At 41.0% G+C, this 22,286-nt stretch overlaps 1 protein-coding gene across 1 annotated transcript in view; it reads right to left on the reverse strand.

The window, feature by feature from the left end:
- The window catches only part of ISM1 (isthmin 1), a 72,010-nt gene extending 58,877 nt beyond the window's left edge, over positions 1 to 13,133 (reverse strand). Inside the window, exon 1 of the mRNA XM_063075649.1 lies at positions 12,996 to 13,133. Within this exon, the coding sequence (XP_062931719.1) occupies positions 12,996 to 13,133 (138 nt within the window). The remainder of the gene's footprint in view (positions 1 to 12,995) is intronic.
- Between the last annotated feature and the right edge of the window lie 9,153 nt (positions 13,134 to 22,286).

The following is a 22,286-nucleotide window of genomic DNA, read 5'->3' on the forward strand; positions in this document are numbered from 1 at the left end:
AGAGCCTATGGCCACTCTTTGGCCACTCTGTTTCACCTGTGACTTGTTTTGGCTGACAGGATGTTAACAGGTGTGACCCAAGCAAAGGGCTGAGGTGTGCTTGTGCCTTTGCAGCTGGGTTGCCTTTGCCTTTCTGCACTTGTTCATTACCATGAGTGGAATGTGTGGCAAGTAGCCTGCTGGTCCTAGCAGCATGGGAGACACATGGAGCAAACCCAGACCAACACCCAGCTTGGAGCCACACCCTGCCTAGATTTACTGGATCCCAGCTGATCCAATGACTGTGAGCATGAGAGTACATGCTTTTTGTTATTGGCCACTGGGTTTTGGGTACTCTGTCCTGCAGCATTATTGGGCAATATCTGAATAATACAGGACCTGTGTTAAGTACTTTCTGGGACTTACAATTTGCAAAGAAAGTGTACATCTAGACCAGTGCTTCTCAAGTGTGACCTGCATGTGATTAACTTGGGGATCCTGTCAAAATGCAGATTCTGATTCAGTAGTTCTGGGTGGGCTTAAGACTCTTATTTTCTAACAAGCTCCCAGGAGATGCTAATGCTGCTGGATCATAGACTGCATTCTGGGTGCAAGGGCTGAGAAGTCATTCTGAGATTTTAGTCTGTAGCTCAGGGCCACGACTGCACCTGGTGAACATTTGGGCAGTAGATGGGCCACATTATGTGGAAAGGAAGGGCTATCCTTGTGTTCATAATGAGTATCCTCTGTGGGGCGCTAATAATCTGCACTCCCCTAATGTCCAGTATGGACAGAGGTCAGCTCAGTTCCAGAGCTAAGAATTAGAAACACCTAATGGGATTTCCTCTTTTTTATTTTTACTATTTCTACTTCCTGGAATTTGAAGATTCCCAATAATAAACGTGGCTTCTAATTCATTTGGGTGGGCCTCATAACCCATCCCAAATTTCTTAGTCACCATGTAATGGAGGCTCCAGACAGGAGACACAAAATCTATTTCTGGTTTTCTGAATTTCCCGTCAGGCAGGGAATGGGAACTTGAAGATGAAGGGACATTGGACAGTGGCAGCCTGGAGGAAGCTGAGTCTGCTGCTGGGACACTTTTCTAACCTGTTCTTTTGCAATTTTCATTCCCCACTCCCCACCATGACCAATCCCCTCCACTGCCACCGCCATCACCTAGAGAATTGAGCCCCATGAGATTTTTGAACTTTGGGCATTCTGAAAAGAAAGGAGAGTCCTTTCCAAGGAGATAGGATCTTCTCTCCTTCTTTCAGTTTTTCATAATATAGACCACACATCTATTATTTTAACTGTAGGAAACTATTGTCCTGGGAGTCAATCTCCACGTTCTGTAAAGTTTTCTAAGGGTGTCTCTGGGTTGTAGATCCTAAATACATTGTGTGAATGCATTAAAAAGATTGCCACAATTTCTTAATAAGCTAAATATACATCTGTCATATGACCCAACCATTCTGTTCCAACGTATTCAACCGAGAGAAATGAAAGCATATGTTCACACAAAGTCTTACACCTGAATGTACACAGCGTCTTTATTTTAATAGTTCCCAGATAGGAAACAACCTAAATGTCCTTCAGTGAGCCAATGGGTAAGCATATTGTGGTGTAGGCAATAAAATGGAACAAATTCTCTTTGGACAAAACAACACGGGTGAATCTCAAAATCATTATGGTGAGCAAAGAAGCCACACCATGCAATACTGTGCGTTCTGTGCAATTCCACTCATAGTAGTCCTCCCAGTGGATGCCTGAAACTGTGGATAGTACCAAACACTATGTGTACTATGTTTTTTCCTACACATACAGACCTATGATAAAGTTTAATTTATAAATTGGGCACAGTGAGAAATTAACAACAATAAATAACAGTAAAATAGATCAGTTACATTACTGTGTAATTGTTATAATACAAGTTATATAAATGTGGTCTCTCTCTCTCTCACTCTTTCTCCCTCTCAAAATATCTTAATATTTTCAGAGTGCAGTTGACCATGGGTAGCTGAAACTGTGGAAACTGAAGCCGTGGATAAGGAGAGACTATTGTACATAAAAATCTAGAAGATGCAAAACTAAACGACAGCAACAGAAGGCAGATCAGTCGTTGCCTGGAGATTGCTGGAGATCACGGAGGAGCACGTGGAAACTTATGGAGATGACAGATTTATTGGTAGATTTATTCATCATCTTGATTATGGTGATAGTTTCACAGGTGTCAATATCATCAAATTGTTCATTTTTTAAATCTCTTTTTAGCGGCTGGCTGGTATGGGGATCCGAACCCCTGGCCTTGGTGTTATAATATCATACTCCAACCAGCTGAGCTAACAGGCCGACCCTCGTGTTCACTTTAAATATGCACCGTTCATCCTTTGTCAATTACACCTCCATAAACCTGAATTTAAAAAAATAATAAAATGACTGCCACTTTCCCCCTCCTCTCCTCATTGCTATCTCCAAGGGGTACCTGTGAGCCAAGGCATGTTTTTATGTTTGTCTTTGGCATGAATATACTATCTGGATGCCTGTGAGAGTAAGTTAACACCTGTGTGGGCTATGATATCATTTCCAGCTTCCCTGCATCCTTCATATAGATTCTAGCCATACCTTGTTATTTCAGAAAATAGATATGTGATGTCCAGCAGGAAGTGGCCTAGCCTATTGCATTCAAAGTCTACCTTCCTTTTTCAAGGTCATTGCTGTTGAAGTATCTGGGGATTGGGGTGTCCAAAACTGCAAGTCTGGCAGCTTGGGGACCCAAACTTGAAGACAGAACTTTTCTATTCCATGGGCCCTGCAGCACTATCGCTTCTAGAGAGAAGGGGCGTGTTGCTCTCTAATGGAAGTATATCAGTCACAGAGAGCACTCTGTGCAAGATGACTTGGTTTACTAAAAGTGCATGGGTCAGGCCAACAGGAAGAAGGGGTAGTTAACCTACTGTTTTTGCTTCTACTCGGTTTACAGAAATAACTTTCCAGTGACACATGCTGGTCTGTGCTTGGGGAGTTGATGCTAAGCTATATTTATCAAGGCACCTTGTTCTCTGCCTTTTTCGGGCATTAGACGACATCCCACACATCTCTGAGGACTTCCCACTGTCACTCATCCTCCCAACTAAAATAGTAAACAACCACAGGATCAGCTTCTCAGGAGAGAAAGGACCACTTATATCTCTAAACATCAGGAATTTGTAGGCTTTGCCCAGTCCTGTCCTTTCCCATCCCTGCAATTTTGGAATTCTCTGCTCCACTGCTCTGGGATGACATGGGGTAGCCTGAACCTGTTGCTGCCCACAGCACGTCCCTTTCTGAGGCTAACAGACATCATAATTGTTAATGACAACCACAAGCAGCAGGTGCCTCATGGAAACTCTGCTCTGTACCTTTCCAGAGACTTCCGGCACTGTCGCTACCTAGAGGAGTAATCATTATCCTCATGACTACTGTTTGGGTAGTACTTCATTTAGTTTAGATTTTCCTAGAAGCAGTCCCTGAGACAAAAACAAGTCATATATTTGAGAGACTCCAGGACCTTCTAGCAGGGGGAGGGGAAGAAAGGCAGGGAAGAAAATGAGCCATAAGGGTTCATTATCAAGCCATGACCACGGTGGGCAAGAGTGCTTAGTTCCAGAGAAACATGCACTAGCACGTTGGTATTATTAGAACTGTCCTTGACCTAACCTTTTGACTAATATTCCACAAAAGGAAATACATTTTTATGTATTTTATGTTCACAGCTTCTTATGAAGTTCTTATGGAAGGGGATTATATATGGTTTAAATGAGATGCAAAATGGTATCTTTTTTTTCAACAACACCCTCCTGTACTGTTTCTTTGAACTTACTGCACATAATCTGGGGATTAAACTGACACCCCAATCTCATCCTCTAAATAATCTCCTGTTTTGGGGGTGATGAGTAGAGACAGTGGGACACCCTGAGCTGTCACTGAAGAAAGGGGCTTCATAGTCATACTTTTCTTTAAAATCATAAAATCCTGAGCCAAAGGTTGCAAAAGGAAGACGTTCTTGGAAGATGAGAGAGAAACAATAGAACCACAGAAAGCTCTAAAGTGTAGTAAAATAAGATAATGAGGACAAGTTAAGGAGACTGAAATAACTGAATTTGGAAAAGACAGGAACTATCACGTAATAATCTTCAAATCTTTCATGAGGAGTGTCTTGAAAAGAGAGCAGGCAACTGCTCATGAACACTGGGAAAAAAAGTGAACATATAATTAAGATGTAGCACAAAAAATTTAAAGGCCACATCAGAGAAAGAATGTTCTGATATTGAGGGTTATTAAAAAAATACTTGTCTGACATATAGAAGATGTTTTGGGGATTGTTTCTTTTGGAGGCTTTAAAACCAAAACAGACTCTTCCATGCTGAATGGATAGTTCTCACGACATCTGTGGGTGCCCCCCACCCTCGATGATCAATGCCTTTGAAGCCTTGGCTGGAAGAGAATAAATGAAGGAGTTGCACAAAAAATAGACTTTCTTTTGGTTTGCATAAAGGAAAATAAAATTAAGGGATAAAATTATAGTGTTGTAGTTCAAGGTGGCCAACCAAGCATTGTGTTCACCTCTTTTCCCTTTCTAACTTCTGAGAAGGCAGAAGAAATATAACAAGCAACCCACAATGGAAGTGGAAAGCTGAGAGAAAGGCCAGCTATAGAAGAGTGGGAGATTTCTGGTAGATATGAAACAAACTGCAACCAATTGAAAATGAAACACTACAGAGCTCAGAAAAAAGAAAGAGAAAGCTCTAAAAAAGTAAATTTCCTTAGAAGAATTCCCATAATAATATCAAGAACAGAGACTGTGTCAGTTTCACTACCAAATATTCACTCACAAGAAATAAAAACATATTTCCTCAGAAAGGTTTGTATAAGAATACTAACAGGGTCTTATTCAACATATACCAAGCATTGGAAACAAACCAAACATACATTGATGGGGGAACGGATTAACAAATTGTGGTGTAGTCATATGATGGAATATCACTCAGCAATAAAAAAGAGAAACCTAGTGATATACACAACAACATAAATGAATCACAAAAATATTATGTTGAGTGAAAGAATTCAGTCTCACTGAAAAATGTAAGTAGTGGGATTCCATCTTTGTGGATATCTGGAACAGGAAAAAATAATCTATGATGATGTAAGTCAGACATGGGTTTCCTGTGAGAGAAGTTAATTGCTTACAAAGATGCACTAGAAGACCTGCTGGGGTGATAGGAGATGTTCTATAGCCTAATTTTGATGTTAGCTATATGAGCATATGCAGTAGTCAAAATTAAAAGTGAGCCCTTAAGATTCATCCATTTTATTTTGTGTAAATTATACATTGTTCAAAAAACTTTTTAATTGCAAAAAGAGAGAGACAGAAAAGAGAAGGGGAATAGGGAAAGAAAAGGAAAGGAAGAGAAGGGAAGAAAAAGAAAGGGAAGGAAAGGAAAAGGAAGGGAAGGGCTACTTCATTCAGTCCTGGGTTGCACAGTGGCTGAGTCTGATATTTGCATCTGATATTTACTGCAAGAGCTCAGTTATGAGATACTCCTAGACAGGGCACTGAGGTTGAAAAAGCTGGAAGATCGAGCCATGAAACACAGAGATAAAAGTATGAGAGAAAAAATTAGACATGGAAGATAGACCTTAAAATCTCAGTATTAGTTTCAAACTCTAACAGGAGTTCCAGAAAAAAGAGTATAGGGATATTGGAAATAAGCAAAGAAATAACTAAAGAAATCTTCTCAAGCTGAAGACAAACTTGGAACTTCAGATTTAAAGGGTCCACCATATGCTGAACAGGACTAACAGTTGAAATCCTAAATCTAAACACAACCTGATGAAATTTCTAAACATCATGAATAAAGGGAAAAATCCTAAAAGCTTCAAGTTTTAAAAAATTACAAAGAAATGACACTTTTCATCTGAAACATGAGATGGTGTAATAAAATTGAATTATATCTTCAAACGTCTGAGGGTAAAACAAGATAGAAGACAGCTAACTGCCAAATTCACATTTAATTATGAGAACCATGTAAGATATGTCTAAAAATACAGGTTCTCAGAGATTAGAATTGATAAACTCTTCCTAAAAGAATTTTTGAGAATGTATTTCAGCAAAATAAAAGGTAAAAATATGAGGTCCAAGAAGTAGCAGTAGATAAAGAAATAAGTAAATCTTATAGTTATATCTAAACAATTATTGGGAGCATAATAAAACTGGTAAGATTTGATTCCTAAAATGGATATAATAAAAAAAAAGGAAGAAAAAAATGAAACAGAATGAAAAAGAATATTCTAGTACTAAAAATTTAGAAAAATATGATTAAAATTTTAGAGATAGCAGACAGACAAGACAGAGAAAAAGCATGTCAGAATCTTGCTTTTGGAGGGGTTTAGGTTATAGATACAGATTGATTCTCAGCATTGATAGAAGAGTGAAAGATCAAGTATATTTGCTAAAACATTGAAAGAAATAAAAATAGAACATATAACTTTCAAAACTTGAGGGAAAATAAACACAACAAATGATATTTAAATACTCATTAAATGTTAAGTGCAAAGCTCTCATAAAGCACTTAGCATGAATTAAATTTTTTAAATCTTACAGTAATACTAGGAAATAGTTATTTTATATCTATTTTATGGATGAGGAAATGTAGACAGAGAGGCTAACTCTCTTGCCAAAAAAAGGTCACACAGATAAATTGCAGTGGTGGGGAGGCAAAACAGAAAACATTAAAAATTTGCGAATAGCAAATTAACTGGAAAAAATATCTTAATACTTATCAGTAATCACAATAAATATATATGGGTTAAATTCATTGATGTATTGCATGGGAAAAATTAGGTTATTAATAAGAGAGATATTTAGATTAAAAAAGGCAGAGACATTTGAAAATAAATGTTGAAAAAAGACACCCCAAAAAATTCAAAAAGAAAAAAAAAAGCAGGAGTAGTAATATTAACATTAAAGAAAAAATATTCAAGACAAAAGGCAGTAAAAGAGATAAATAAGGAATTTCACTTTGATAAAAAGACAACCACCATAAAAGACATTTTATGTTCTAACACCATGAATTCTAAAAAATGTAAAACAAAAATTAGAAGAACAAGTATAATAAGGAGAAACAAATACACAAACATAGTATAAAACTAGAATGAATTTTTCTCTGAATTCACCAGATAAGTAGATAATAAATGAGTGAAGACATAAAATGTTTCTATAACATAATTAACAATCTTGATCTTTTAGGTCTTATATCTATATATAATACTTTGTATACTACAAAGAGTATGCATTTATGAAATATTTGTGAAATATGCTTGAACTACGTATACTTTATACCGATGAAATAGAAATTCTGTTAAATATATAATTTTCTGGGAAAACATTAATTATCGAAATTGACTACAGAAAGGCTATATAATTTGAATAGACTATTGACCATGGAATAATCTGGAATTTCAATCAGAGATCTCAACCAAAGTGAGACCAAACTCATGAGGATTTTATGAGTGAATTCTAACAATTTCTTAAGAAACAGTTAATTTTTAATATTTAAAGTGCTACAATGAAAAAATAAAAAGATTTCCAACTCATGCCATTAGACTACAAGGATAGCACTACTGAAATGGCTAATGCTAGCTTTGATGCACACAAGTGTGAGAAAAACTGTAAGCAAATATTGCTAAGTATAGCTTTCTTAGACTCTAGAACTAACAAATTGTAGAATATAACAGAAGATAAAATTCTATTCACAATAGCAATCAAACCTAGAAAATAGTTTGTCAAATAAAATGTGAACAAAGAGATGAAGAAAACTATAAAAGTTTACTCAAGAAATAAATAGGTACATATGCCATGTCCTGAATGGCATGATTAAAAAATGATAAAAATTCTGAATTCTCCTCTACTTAACCTAAACCATTTAAAGCAATTCTCATTATAATCTCAATAAAGTCTATCTGAAAGGTCACATTTTATAAGAATCTCTAAAAAAAAATTTTTAAAAATTAGAAAGGGCATTTGCCCTATTAAAACTTACTATAAAGCTACATTATAAGAAACAGTGTGGTATTTGTATATTTGTATTGTAAAGACAAATGAGGTCAAGAAACAGACTTATGAATATATGAAAATTTTAGTATACGATAAAAGTGGTATTTTATACAAATGAATATAGAATGGAGTTTTTAACAAGTATGATAGGACAATTGGTTATTCACTTGGACAAAAACAAAGTTATATCTCTATCTTAAACTTTAAACTCACAAATAACTTCAAAATAGATTGTAGTTTTAAACAAAAAATAAAATTATAAAACTATTAGAACAGAATATACTTAAAGATTTTTTACGATTTTTACTTGAGGAAAACGTTCTTAAGTAAGGCAAGAAAACCAAGTCATAAGGGAAAAAAAATCAGAATTGATTATATTTAAAATGGAAAGTTTCTGCATGTCCAAAGGCAACATAAACTATGTTAAAAGACATGAGCAAGATTGGTCAAAACATTTACAAAGCATATGAGACAAAAAGCCAATATGGTAGATACTTTAAAAAGATGGTTACAATGATTCCACCCTGAACATATACTCCTTTTCAATGTGACTTTGCTGCTCCTCCCATCACAGGTGGGATCTATTTCCTGCCCCCTGGAATCTAAGTTGACCCCATGATTTGTTTGGTTAATAGAATGTGGCTGAAGTGACATTGTGCAAGTTCACCAAGAGGCCTTGAACTTGCACTTTTATACTCTTGCTGCTCTGAGTCCACCTTGGAAAGATGTGTGAGCTAGCCTCTTTGAGGATGAGAGAGTATATGGAGAGAGAACCTAGGTGACAGCCAGCACTAACCATCAGACATATTTGTGAGGTCATCTTGGACCACCTAGCTCATGTCAAGCCAACAGACAGCCATAGCTACATGAATAATTTCAGGTGAGACCACCAGAAGAACCACCCAGCTGAGCCCAGAGCAAGTTGCTGACATACAAACTCACAAACAAATAAGATTGTGGTTGTGGTAAGCCACTAAATTTTGGGGTAGGTTGTTATGCAACAATAGCTAAGTGGGAAAATTATCCATCATTTATAATGAATTCCAGTGATAAGAGTAAACAGCCTGACAGGAAAATGAGCAAGCAAGCCACCAAACAAGAAATACAAATGGCTGTTGACCTGAGTTAAAGCTGGAGGAGTCCATATTGATGAACTAGAACCAGAACTTGGGCTCCACAGTCAGCCTGCCTGGGTCGGAATCCTGGCCCTGCTGCCCCTGTGCAGCTTTGGGCAAATTACTCAAATTTCTTCAGCCCTCAATTTCCTCATCTGTGAGACGGGTATGTAAATACTACCAATCCCATAGAGTCATTGTGAGAAGCCTTACTTGCATTAAGTACAGATAAATGTGGCTTTTGTTTCTACTGCTGTAAGCAGCTCCGGTGAACTCTTGAATCTGAAGCAGTGAATACAAGAAGCCAAGCTGTTTTGGTGAAGGCTATAGAGGGATAAAAGAGGGAAAGTACTAATAAATTAGGGGATAGAGAACAAAGACATTTCAGAGTGTGGTTTGCTTTCATGTTATTATAAAAATAATCATTGGTGTTTTATAATACTTGCTTAATCTCACTGTCTAAATGAGTTCTAGCTTTCCTACTAAAAATCTATAGAAATTCATGATTTGAAATCTAAGACTTAGTAGAAAGGTAGTCTTTTGAATTTCAGATAAAGGAGATACCATTACTATTATTACAATTATTATTGTTTGTGGATTCTATATTTTGGGATGTTCTGCCTTCCAGACTGCTTTTATTATATAATTGTTTTCTCATCATTATTAATTAAAGACATATGTAAAAACTAATATGAGTATTTGATCAACATAGGACAAACTTATTCCAATGAAGAGATAAGATTTTATTTAAAAGCAAAAAATGTTGATGTTTCTATGCATTTTTATGCTATTGCCTGCAGCTATTGCAAACAACTGTATAAGTTCTTATTAGATATTACAAAATATTGAAAACAGTACAAATACTAACATCATTATTTTTAAGAACCAGTTAACCAATGGAGATAGTGTTCTCAAAGCATTGTATTGCCACCTTGTAATGGCATACCTAAAGTACAGTGACAGTTATTTCCAGAGTCAAAAATGTATGTATACACATACATGTCTATATTTGACACAGAAAGACTGTCTAAATGCATTTGAAAATGTAAATTGTTAAAAGGCCTTTTCTCTCTTGTAGCCAGCCTGATGACTTTACCAAGAACTTGTAATACAAGGATGCTTCAAATACTTTTGTAGTATAAAATAAAATAAAATAAAAAAATTAAGGAGCTTCTAGTTGTGCAACCTTGTGCAAGTTATCTAACCTTAGTATCTCCATTTGAAACAGAGATAATGATAGTGCCTAATTCACGGGATTTTTGTGTGAAGATTAAGAAAGTCAATATATATAAGGTGCTAAAAAACAGTGCCTGCCACATAAAAGGCATTTAGCAAATCCTAGTTATTGTTGTTATTCTTACTACTGCTTTTATTGGGTGTCCTTGATATATCCAAACTACTAAATCTTAAATAAGGATGCATCTCTTTTAAAATAATCCCAAATGTACTATAATTTAGGTAAACAAACTCATTATTGCATATTTCTGACTAAGTCAACCTCATAAGTTAGAATGTTTTAAGCAGAGATAACAACAACAAAAATTACATATAAGGATTGATTAACTTTCTGGTTACGAAGAAGGATTTTAGCAGCTTAGGATATCACAGAGCCAACAAATTTAGTTGGAGTTTAAGACCTGGGTTTAAAATGCCCAGTAAACAAAAAGACTACAGTGTTCACAGTTTTGTCTTCAAATACACCTGCTGCTAGCAAATTCACTTTCTGTGGACTGCACACAACAGACCAATAAATGTCTTTTGCAGCCTCCTCACTTGGCAGAACATACTTTCTCCGTTTGACTTGTAATGCCTTTGGAGAGTCAGAGGGCCTAAGAAATAACTTGGGTCAGGAAGAATATAAAACTTTTATAATTACAAAAGAGAGTAAAATTATGAACTAAACTGCTAAACTCATCATTCTGTTTGGATAAGTGTGTATACCGAGTGGAAAGTATAACTGAACATTGTTATAGGATAAACTGAAGCTAGCGGATTAGCAAATACTTGGGACCCAAGGTATTTCCAGGAACATTACTCTTTCTAAAGCCCCCATTTCTTCTGCACTCTTGGGCAGTTCCTCAGCCAAAGCCCCTTTTGAGAATTCAGTCCACTTCCCTTTTAGAGTTGCCACTTCCCCCAGCTGCTTCTCTCATTACCAGACTGCTCAGGCGGAAAAGGCCAACCCCACGTTATTCTAATGATAGCAAACACCTCATAAAGAAATCTGCCAAATTTACTTTTCCACAGAACATCATTTTTATAGCTTTTCATGAGTCCATGAGGAAAGAAAGCATCATGTATAAAATATGACTTCCAGAAATCTTGAAGGTATTAAGAACAATTTCTACAGTGATAGATTGGTGGGTGTACCACAGTCTATAGGAATCCCTTCAGTCTGTCACTGTACCTATTTACCCACAGGAGTTAGAACATTTTTAGAAACGTCCCCAATTTAAAATAACTTTAAGCTTTTGGGTGTATACTTTTCCATGCTGGTTTTGTATCTGTGTGCAAGGATCACCTTGCTTTAGTCTATAACACCCTGGCAGAGACAAAACCTGGTGTAATTAAGCAAGAGTTTGGAATGTGTGAACTTTGGCAAGTTTCTTAAGCTCTCTGGTCCTCAGTTTCCACATCTGTGAAGAGGGGCTATTAATAGTACCATACCTCACAGGGTTATGATTAAATTAAATGAGTTAAATTTTGCAAAGCACTTAAGATAGTAGCACATAGTAAGTACTATGGAAGTGTTTAAGTGAATTCTTCGCTTTAGCAGTAAAGTTTTTCTCAATAAATTGCATGAAGATGTAAAAAAAAATAATAATAAAGGCAATAACTACAAAGCCCTTTGGGAACAGTGAATAATGCTTATCTCGACATTGCAGAGAAAAGAGATTTAGAAGGATGGTTTGAGGAGAAGATTTTAGGAGCCAGAGAATCCCTGCTGCCTCCTGGGAAAATCCCTGCTCATCAGGACCTGTGCCTTAAGCTTACAGCTGTTGCACCCCTACACCCAAGAAAAAGCGCTTTCCAAGGTAGTGGCAGGAAATCCCTACCTGGGCACCTTTATTCAGAAACCAGAACTCACATTGAGTCTGACTGCCCCCTATGCCCTCCCCAGTCACGACCCCTCCCCTACCTTGGAGCTGAAATAAATCAACAGAATCCCATTCCTAAAACGACCTTCAAAGGGGCAACAGATTGCTGGGAAGAAATCTTAGCTACAATTTTAAAGCCCCAGGAAACCCTGTCTCTACAGGTGCCTTGACTCCCGGAGGGACACAGGAGGCACGGGAACTGCGTGGGCGAGGAGGGGATGTCTGATCATTCTCCTTGGGAAATTGTCTTGATCTTCGCCATTGCTTTTTGAAGGGGCAGACTCACCAGAGTTCTTTCTCCCAAACAGACTTTGGGGATATTATCCTAAAGGTCTCCTGGCCTCCCTCTACCCCCACCCCGCCCCACCTCTAGTAACGTCACTCAGCCCCTAAAGGGCAGCCCAAGACTGGCAGTTCTCCAAAGCAAAGGAATTCTCCACACTTCTCTGCTCACCCCAAGCCTCGCTCCCCCAGGTACCTGACCTGTGACAGATCTGGAGGAGCAAGGTCCGGCAGACCCTGGGGCCGGGGCCACCTTCCAGGCACATGCCTCCACTCCGCTTCTGCCCAAGCGGAATTGCCCGGGCAAAACAGTTGTTCTTTGGTGGAGCGGGGAACCCGCCTCCTTGCATCCATCGAGCTCTAGCTCAGCACCGCGCCACCCCGGTCCCCGCTGCCGCGCACGCCCCTCTCCGGCGGCGCACTTACCTGCAGCTGCACCAGGCTGGCGTTGCCCGCGGCCCCGTCCGGCCCGTCGGCGGCTCCCGAACCGCGCAGCACCGTGATATGCAGTGTGAGCAGCAGCAGCCCCAGCAGCAGCAGCAGCTCGGCCGCCAGGCGCACCATCCTCTTGAGGCGCGCGGCTTTAGGACCCGGAGCGGCGGGCGGCTGCGGCGGCGGCGGCGGCGGCGGCGGCGCCGGGGGAGGTGGAGTCGGAGCCCGGGAGCTCGGCAGCGCGGCTCCCGCCTCGGCCCCCGCCGCGGCCCCGCTCCCCGGGCCCGCGGGGCTGGCGCTGGGCGCGGCGGGGCGCGCCGGGCCGGGGGAGCAGGAGCCGCCGCCACCGCCGCCGCACCACGGCGGAGCCACCGCGGGGCCGGGGGTGTCCAAGCCGGCTGCGGAGCAAACCCCGGCGCTGCCCGGCGGCGGCGGCGGCAGCGGCGGCGGGGACGGGGACCGAGAGCTGCCCGGGACCCGGGCCGGGCCTGGGACCACCCTGCGGGCAGGGGGCTGCGCGGTCGGCGGCGGGGCGGGTGCAGCCGAGCCCCCGAGCGCACATGGGCGCCCCAGATGTGGCCGCGGCGCCGCAGCTGGAGCGGTAGCGGCCGCCAGAGGAGCGCGGGGAGGAGGAGGAGGCGGCGGCGGAGGAGGAGGAGGAGGGCTTCAGCGGCGGCCCCGAGTTACCTCCACACTTGCCTTCCCCGCCCTCGCCTCCTCGAGCCACTCACCCGGGAGCCACCTCCGCTCCTCTCGGCGCCCCTCGTGCCGCCCGCCGCGCCGACCCGCACACCGAGTCCTGGGGTGGGCCGGCTCTCGAGGGGGACTTCGGGCACACGGAGGTTGTCACTGTTTGGAGGTGGTCGGGGTGCCCCTCCGGGGTCTGCGTCCGCCCGCCGGGCTGTACCGAGTGCGCGCTGCCGAGGTCGCTGCGGCCGGCGAGGGCAGAGCCCTTGTGCGTACTGAGGCGCGGGGCTGTGGGTGGGTGGCTGGGCGCGGGTGCCTGCGCGAGGGTGGAAACCTTTATTGGCAAAGTGGACCTGGAGCTGTGGTTATGGTGAATGGTGGGGCCTCCGGATAAGCCAGGTGCCTGTCTGCGACTGTGCGCCCCTTCTCAAGCCGGCGGGGAGGGGAGGGGAGTGACAAAGTGTCGTTCCGGAAGGGTCTTGACACTTGCGCTCCTGGACGCTGGGCTGCTCGACCGCTGGGCACAGCTGCTGTCGCGTCCGCGGCGCCCTGTAGAGCCTGGGAAGGGAGGTGAGTCCAATTAGCTGGGCTTCAGTCTGGTCAAGCGCGCAGGTGTCGCGGCGGGAAGCTGCAGGGGCACGGTGCCCGAGGTTCAGGGGCTCAGGACGTAGTTGGGACACGGGTAGTGAATCTCAGCTCTGGCAGTCTCGAGTCGGTGGGGGGGCACTCATCCCGGGGGCGCAGCACCCGGAGGGGATTTGGGGGCTGCCGTCACGCAGCCGCCGCTCCTGGGCCACCGCCTCATGACCATGCTGCAGCCTCCGGCTCCCGCGCGCGGCTCATGCCTTGCAAGGGGCAGCTGGCGAACGGAAGGTCTAGCGGATCGAGCTGGGGGCCGGGGTCCTCGCCTCGGAGCTAGACGAACTGGGTCTGGGCTCAGGTCACCGCAGTGGCACCGTGCGTTTCTCTCCCTCTTGATCTTGCTCGAGCTCTCGCCTTCTCGAAGTGGCCCGGAGTGGCGGGCGCTCTGTAAGGTTGGGACCTTTTATACTGTGTTCCCTCCGCCTCCCACTCCCTGTTTCCTCCCACCCTCCTCCCCTGCGCCAGCCCAGCCTTTCCCTCCCCCGTGAGCTGAGCCCCAGTTTAGGCGTTCACACACATCTATTTTGCAGATTTCCAAGCCTATCTCGCATACCAGACCCTAATGCTCCCGGGATAGATTCTCCCTTGGTGAATGAAATAAAACAAAAACAAAAACAAAAACAAAAACAAAAACTTTTTTACAAACAGGGTCCCCCTATCCTCCAATTTTATGCACTCCTCCGCATCTTGGAAACTGATGTAAGATCTTAATTCTACTATCTTCTGATTTCATATCTCTATGCAAGGCACCTCAGCCAAGTCTTACCCAAATTAAGACATGAAACCATTCTGAAAGTTCCTCAGGTTACCTTGGCATTTTGCAGAATTTAAAAAGAGGTGGTTAAGGTTAGAATGTTGAAGAGGCATTTTTAACATTCTAACCAGCTCCAGCATCTTCTTAATAAATTGGTAGCTGTTTATGGAGCACGCACTGTCTTTTCCTTTTCAGTAATTTTTTTTTTGGGGTGGGGGAGTTTGGAGGGAGTGCTTACTTTGGATTTTTAGATGACCGTTCCTATCAGGCTTCTTATTCTGATCTCCAGGCTCTAAAATGCTAATAATTGTCAACTGGAGCACTGGGGGAGAATTTGAAACAATAAACTGTCCCTGGTTCAGATGGGAGATCAAAGACGGGATCCCAGCAGCTTTCAAATCCCACAGAGTTCCTCCTGTGTGTTTTCTAATTAGGATCACTTAAAAGTGGGGGAAGAGGGGAGGCCAGGAGAACCAGCACAGGGATGGAATATATAAATTAAGATGGCAAACTAGACTCCTGTAGCAAGATAGTTTAAAGATGGCTCTAACTCCCAATTGTGCCGGATTGTGATGTGGGTGCACAGGGACAAACGACTTTCCTCTTGCCAGAGGCAGGCTGGTCTAAATTAGCATCCAGGGGCTGCTGTGTTCTGCCTTTTCATCACACACAATCCCCACATGTGAGCCTCAACTGCCTCTCCTCTCATTTAAAAGTAGCATTTTTTGATCCAAAGGAAAAATGACTTTTAAAGTACTCTAGAAAGAAACCCTTGCAACGAATGTAAATTCTTGTAAAATTGTAAATGGAGATTTGGAGATCAAAGTCTTCGTAAAATGTTGTAAAAATTGTAAATTGAATTTTGGGGACAGATGCCTTTATAAAATGTTGAACAAATGTATGAATGAATCCTATTAAAATCCCTTCATGCTGAGAGATCCAAATCCCAGGTGAATTTATGTTCTAGTAAGCACACATAACTAGTATTGATAAACGTCCGTGCTCTATGACTAAAGTTACCAAACAAGTCTGCCAGCAGTGTTCTGCTTTTGAGAAGTTAGGGAACATAGGCTTATCATTATGGAAAAATAATTAAAAATTTAATAGCCGAAACAAATTAAGTTTCAAGCACTTCATGAAATTATACCAATAGCTGACGAAAGTTTTAAAAATCCTACCTCCTTCTTGAGAGTTCCCACAGGACCTTATTCATGTCTTTATTACTGATCTTACTATACCTGAGTAGAATGTGTCTGTATGCATGTCTCTCTTCCCACCAGACCTGGATCAGGATCACCTTGGTGGTAGAACATTTCTTCACACCTTCCCCCTTCCTCCCCCTAGTATCCAGTTCTATTCCTGGGTTCACAGATAAGAAGACATTTTCTAGCCCCACATAGATCTAGGTGGGACTGTGAAGAGCTCTGTTACCTCCAGATCTGACCATAAAACTTCCTGAATGATTATCCATATGTCCTCTTTCCTTTCAACTTGGCAAAGGACTCTGAGGTGGAAGGAGCCCAAATCTGAGTTACTGCTGAAAAGAGAGCTATCGGACCAGGAATATCTGCATTTAACCTTGTGCAAGGGAAAAATACAACTTAGTTGTTCAAAGACACTGTGACTTTGGGTTGTTTGCTCAGCAGCTAGTTTTGCCTATCTGGAGAAGTGCAATCTTCAGGACAGGCACAGCTGCCTCAGCATCTCTGCATTTCTAGAGCTGAGCACAACGCTTTGCACAGAATAGTTGCTCAGTCTGTTTTTAAAATAAATGTAACAAATCTGGTATTTATTTAGACCCTACTTAAGAAATTAATTTTCCTTATAGTGTTCCTTCTATAGGTGTCTGACATGAATATTGTTAACTCTTCTGTCTCTTGATTATACTATTCTCTCACAGATTTTTTTTTATTAATATGACTAAGCTTCAACAAGACACATGGCCAATCTTGTCATCTATATTCCCATAAAAGTCCTCCCTCTTGAATTATTTTGACATAAATCCATGACATCATATTGTTTCACTTGTACATATTTCAGTATGTATTTCAAAAAGATAAGGACTCAATTTAAAAATTTTTAAAAACACATGCATAATTGTACATGAGCTTTGAACAGAATTAAGAAGTCAAAACCAGAGATTTTTCTAGGCATAAGAATGACTAGCATTTAGGGATTGTGGTGGAGGCTGTTCAGTGTTCACCAAAACCTGTTTCCTTTTCTTCCTGGACATACCAGTACACTACATTTCCCAATATTCTACACATTTGGTCTCAGCCATGTGACTGAGTTCTGGCCAGTACAGCACAGGTAGAAGGGATGTGTGCTTCTTCCAGATCTAGCTCAGAAAAATCTCCTGTGCAAGATCCTCTTTCTTTTCCCTATGTACTGGTTGCATGTTTCTACCCAGGGAGACCTTAAAACAACGATCAACCTGGGTCCCTGGAGCAGACCGCCTACTGCACCTCCATCTCTGACCAGGAACATCCTGGCTGGGCTATTGTGTAAATGAAAAAAAACTTTTTTTTTTTTAATGTATTAAGCTGCTAAAATTTGGGGGTTTGTTTCAGTAGCTTGCATTACACTAATACAGGAGACAATGTTCAGAGAGGGAAGGACAGCAAACCTTTTTTTACAGGGTCAGACAGCAAATATTTTTTGTCTTTGTAGGCAATAAGTTCCCTGTGGCAACTACTCAGGTCTGCTGTTGCTGTGAGAAAGCATCCATAGAAAGACATGAATGAATGGGTGTGGCTGTGTCTTAATAAAACTTCATGTACATAAACAGGCTGCTGGACCATATGACTTAGTTTGCCAACTGCTTTTCTAAGGGGCTAGCACATCTCACAACCTTGTCTTAGCTGCTGTATATGGAGGAATTACAGCAAAGTGGAGTCCCATAGATTCCATTTACTAACCATGTAACTTTTTGGGCAAGTTATTTTTGCCTCTCTGAGTCTCAGTTTCTTCCTCTGTAAATTGGGGCTGAGAATGTCTACTCTAGGGCTGTTGTGAAGTTCAGCGATCACTCCCACATGTAGGACAAGGTAAGTTGTTCCAGGTCTCCATGTCCAATAAATGAAGGACTTTGTATTCTGTCTGCAAGGGCAGGGAGCTTGTCTGTCTCACTCACTTCTGAATTCACATAGTAGCTGCTCCATAAATGTCTATTCAATGAAGGCAACGTTTTGAAAACTGCTAAAAATTATAGCTCAAATGAACCTTAAAGGTAAACTCTGAGCTCTCAAGGAAACACAAACAAACAAGAATTCAAAAGTGTTGTTCCATACCCAGTCTCTCCTTTGAACTAGGAAGGAGTCACAGTGCTTAGAAGTGAGAAAATCACCACCATCAGAGGCGCTCCCAGGGTCTCCACCCCTGAAAGCAGTTGCTAGGCTTGTGGGGCACCTGGATCCCTAGCAATGTTCTGCTTACTGATGCTCCAACACACACGAAACATGTGAACACTGAGGGGATGCCTGTGGATCTCCCCACATCACCCTAAAAGCCCCTAAACGTACAAAGAACCTAAGAGACCATCGAGTAGGTGGCTTTCTGAGGAGGTCAAGAAGCTGCATCCCAGAAGGAGCACTGTCCTTCCCTGGAACAAGGTGTAAAATATGATTGGCTTCTTGAAGGGTTTGTGTTGAGTCTTCTTTACATGGCAGGTTCTTTCTGCATTTCTGGCATGATATTAAAATATGATGCTCTGCTCCTCCATTGAGCTCTTCTGCAAATAGCTAGCTAGCCCTTGTAGCTCTCATCTGTGTTCAAGAGACCCCTTTATTGCTTTTGTTTTGTCATAATTATTTCTGTGCAAATTCTAAAAAGCAAAATAAAATCTCAGGCACTTGTTATAGCTGGAGGAGAAAAATGTTTCCTAATTACAAGATTATATGTTATACATCATAAAATTTATTTTCAAACTTCTGGCAAATAATTTCTAGGCAGGAATAGAGCAAAGTATTGGGTCAGAATTGAATGCTGGAGTCTAGTTGCTGGAAGGGGCCCACAGAGTTCTCTAGCTTCCTTTTACAGATGAGGAAAGTGAGGCCCAGAGAATTAAACAGATATTCTCAATATGGCACAGGGACTTGGTGGCAGCATCAGGACAAGAACCTAGGTTCCCTGACTCCAAGACCAATGCTCTATTTTTCAAAGTAAACTTTCAAAAGTTAAAGTATGGCATACATAGGGAAGAGTATATATCCTAGGTGTAAAGCTCAATGGAATTTTTACTACTCATATCAAGAAACAGAATGTTACCAACATCCCAGAAACCAATTACTTGAATATTGGTAATATTCTGACTTCTATCACCATATATTTGATTTACCCTTAACAAATTAATATAAATTTAATTTCACGGTACATGCTCTTATATATGGCTTCATGTGCTATCTTCTATACCTCTCCTCAACTTTTTATTTAGAAAAATTTCAAACCTGTAGAAAAATTGCAAGTATAATGGCATGAACACTCATAGATCCTTGAGGTGGACTGCCCAAAAATGACCACAGTTTTTTCCCCATTGTATGGAGGCCATTGACAATGTGACTTTGTAGGTTCTCCCGTCCCAAGGTGGAGGTCTTGTGATTAACTATGACTAATAAAATGCAACAGAAGTGTTGTTGTACCAGTTCTGCCGTTAGGCCTCAAGAAACATAAATCTCTCATTCTCTGTCTCATCTCTCTGTGTGTCTCTGTATCAGAACTTTGCCGCTGTCATGTGAATAATCCAGACAAGCCTGCTGGAGGGGACCTAGTCATCCCAGTTGTCCCAGCCTACACCAGCCTATCCCCAGAAGCAGAGCCACCCAATTGACTTGCAGCTGATCAAAGACACATGAGAGAACCCAGTTGAGAACAGAGGAGCAACCCAGGTGATCCTAGCCTAAATAGAATAATTGGCTGAATAAATGTTGTTGTGTATGCAGTAGTCCATCACAGTAAAAGCTGCTCAATACAACTCTTTACCACAAGTAGTTTAGTTTGTGTCTCCTAAGAATAAGGAAATTCTCCTACATCATCACAATATAATTATCAGACTCAGGACATTTAACACTGATGTAATAATATTATATAATTGACAAGCCACATTCAAATTTTTCCAAGTGTCCCTGTAATATCTTTGATCACTATTTTTTCTATCCAGGCTTCAGGTAAGAATCATTCATTGCATTTAATGGTCATTGGCATGTCTCTTTATCACCTTTGGTCTTGAACAGTCTCCATCTCTCCCTTCCCCCTTTTTCTTTTGGTCTTTAGTGTCATTAACATTTTTTAAAAGCCTAAGCCAATTGGTTTTGCAGAATGATCTTTGGCTTATACTTCTATGATTGTTTCTCCAGGATTAATTTCAGATTATGCACTTTGGGCAGGAATGCTACCCGGATAACGTTCTGTTCTTCTCAGGGCATCACATCATGGGGTCCCTGATGACAATTTGCCCAGTGGTTGGGGAATCTTTTTCAAGATACGGGGATCCTGAGTCATTTTTGTGATGGTAAATGTGAAGAGTTCTTGATTAAGAATATGTTGGTGTATTGGAAGTATTTTTTTATGTGTGGAAGGAGAGAAAACATGAGTTTATGTAATTTCTTGGGAAGCTTTTCCGCTTTGTTCCAAATTGTTTATCATTGTCTAGCTCCCTCAAGGTAGGGGGCTGTGAACACGTCAGAGATTGACTATCCTCAGGGTGAGCTCTACGAATCAGTTATTTTGTTTGCTCTAATCAAAAGTCACCATGAATTCGTTCTTAATAGTTTAGCCTCAAATTCTCTTTCAGTTTATTTTTCTGGGAGCAAATCAGACTTGGTGTGAGACAAAGGTGAAATAAATTTGTTATTAATAAAAATTATCTTCAGTGATTTAAAAATAATAAATACCTTAACTTTATGATGCTTTCTTTAAAACACACAGAATCTAAATATACCTTAGATAAGTTAAAAGAGCTCAGTGAAATGAAGAAAAAATCCAACAGACTGGAGATGTTAACTTCTTTTTAAACAACTAACAAAATAGTTGAAATATCTTTTCAACAGCTCCGCGTGAGGTTATACCTGAAGGAAAGCTAAAACTGGTTAATTTGCATTTTGAAGTAAATTTAATCCAACAGTTCTTCAGCAGAGAAAGATCAAGCTGACATCTCTAAGATGCCACATCAGAGATGTCTCCACTTAAAATAGCTTTGCGACTGACTGGTTCTAACATCTTCACTAATAAACACAAGATCTCATCATCAATGCTTGTGGCAAGGATTTCACAATGATTGAGGGTGTAGTGCCTCATTTGTGAGCCAGATGTGTCTAAACTGAAATCTGAAGATTCTCACTTGTAAACTCTAAACAGGATGATGAAAGTTAGATGAGAAATAGCTTTGCGGAGAAATAAGCATGAAAGAGCTGTTTACACATTTTTGGAGATCAAATTCAGGATGGTTGTTATTTTATAAAGGTTGGGATTTTCCTTTATTTACCTGGTGTCTAACTACATTCTGAAATAGTAGTTCAGTAAATAATGGTCGGCTTTTATTCATAATAAAGTGACAAAGAGTAATGTTTTGGAATGAAGATTTTATTTGCTGAGGCCATGAAAGCCAAATAACACTTTAAAGGGATATTTTGGTTACTCAAAAAGATCAAAGGATAAACTGTTCTCACACTTGTTTGTTTGCATATGTTTGAGAGTAAATAGCATGCGATGGTGGTATCAGGCATGACAACATTGAAACGTTTTTATACTTGTATTAGTCTGGGCAAGACACATTGGTTGCTGTAACAAACAGCCCCCAAAAGGTCAATGGCTTAGCACAATAAAAGTTTATTTCTTCCTTGTGTCACAATACTTATAATACTTTGGTATTCAAAGGGCAGCCTTCCTCTGATTACTATTTAGTGGGTAGATATTCATTTTCTAGAACATTCATCCAGCAGACAAGGGAAGAGAGAAAGAGTATATGGAGGATTGCTTAAGATGCCTTAAAGGCCAGAACCCAGTCACATGGCCCCACTCAACGACAAGAATAGCTGGGAAACGTAGAATTCCTGTGCTTAGGAGGAAAAGAAAATGGGCAAGTGGAATGCACAGTGCTGTTTCCACATAGAATTATCTCTGCCAAAACACTGCTCATTGTCACCAGCATGTGAACAAACGCTTGTAGTGTCCTGAATGGTCTATAGCAGGAGTCAGTACATGTTTTC

This window comes from Cynocephalus volans, chromosome 1, assembly GCF_027409185.1.
Source record: "Cynocephalus volans isolate mCynVol1 chromosome 1, mCynVol1.pri, whole genome shotgun sequence".
Lineage (NCBI taxonomy): Eukaryota > Metazoa > Chordata > Mammalia > Dermoptera > Cynocephalidae > Cynocephalus > Cynocephalus volans.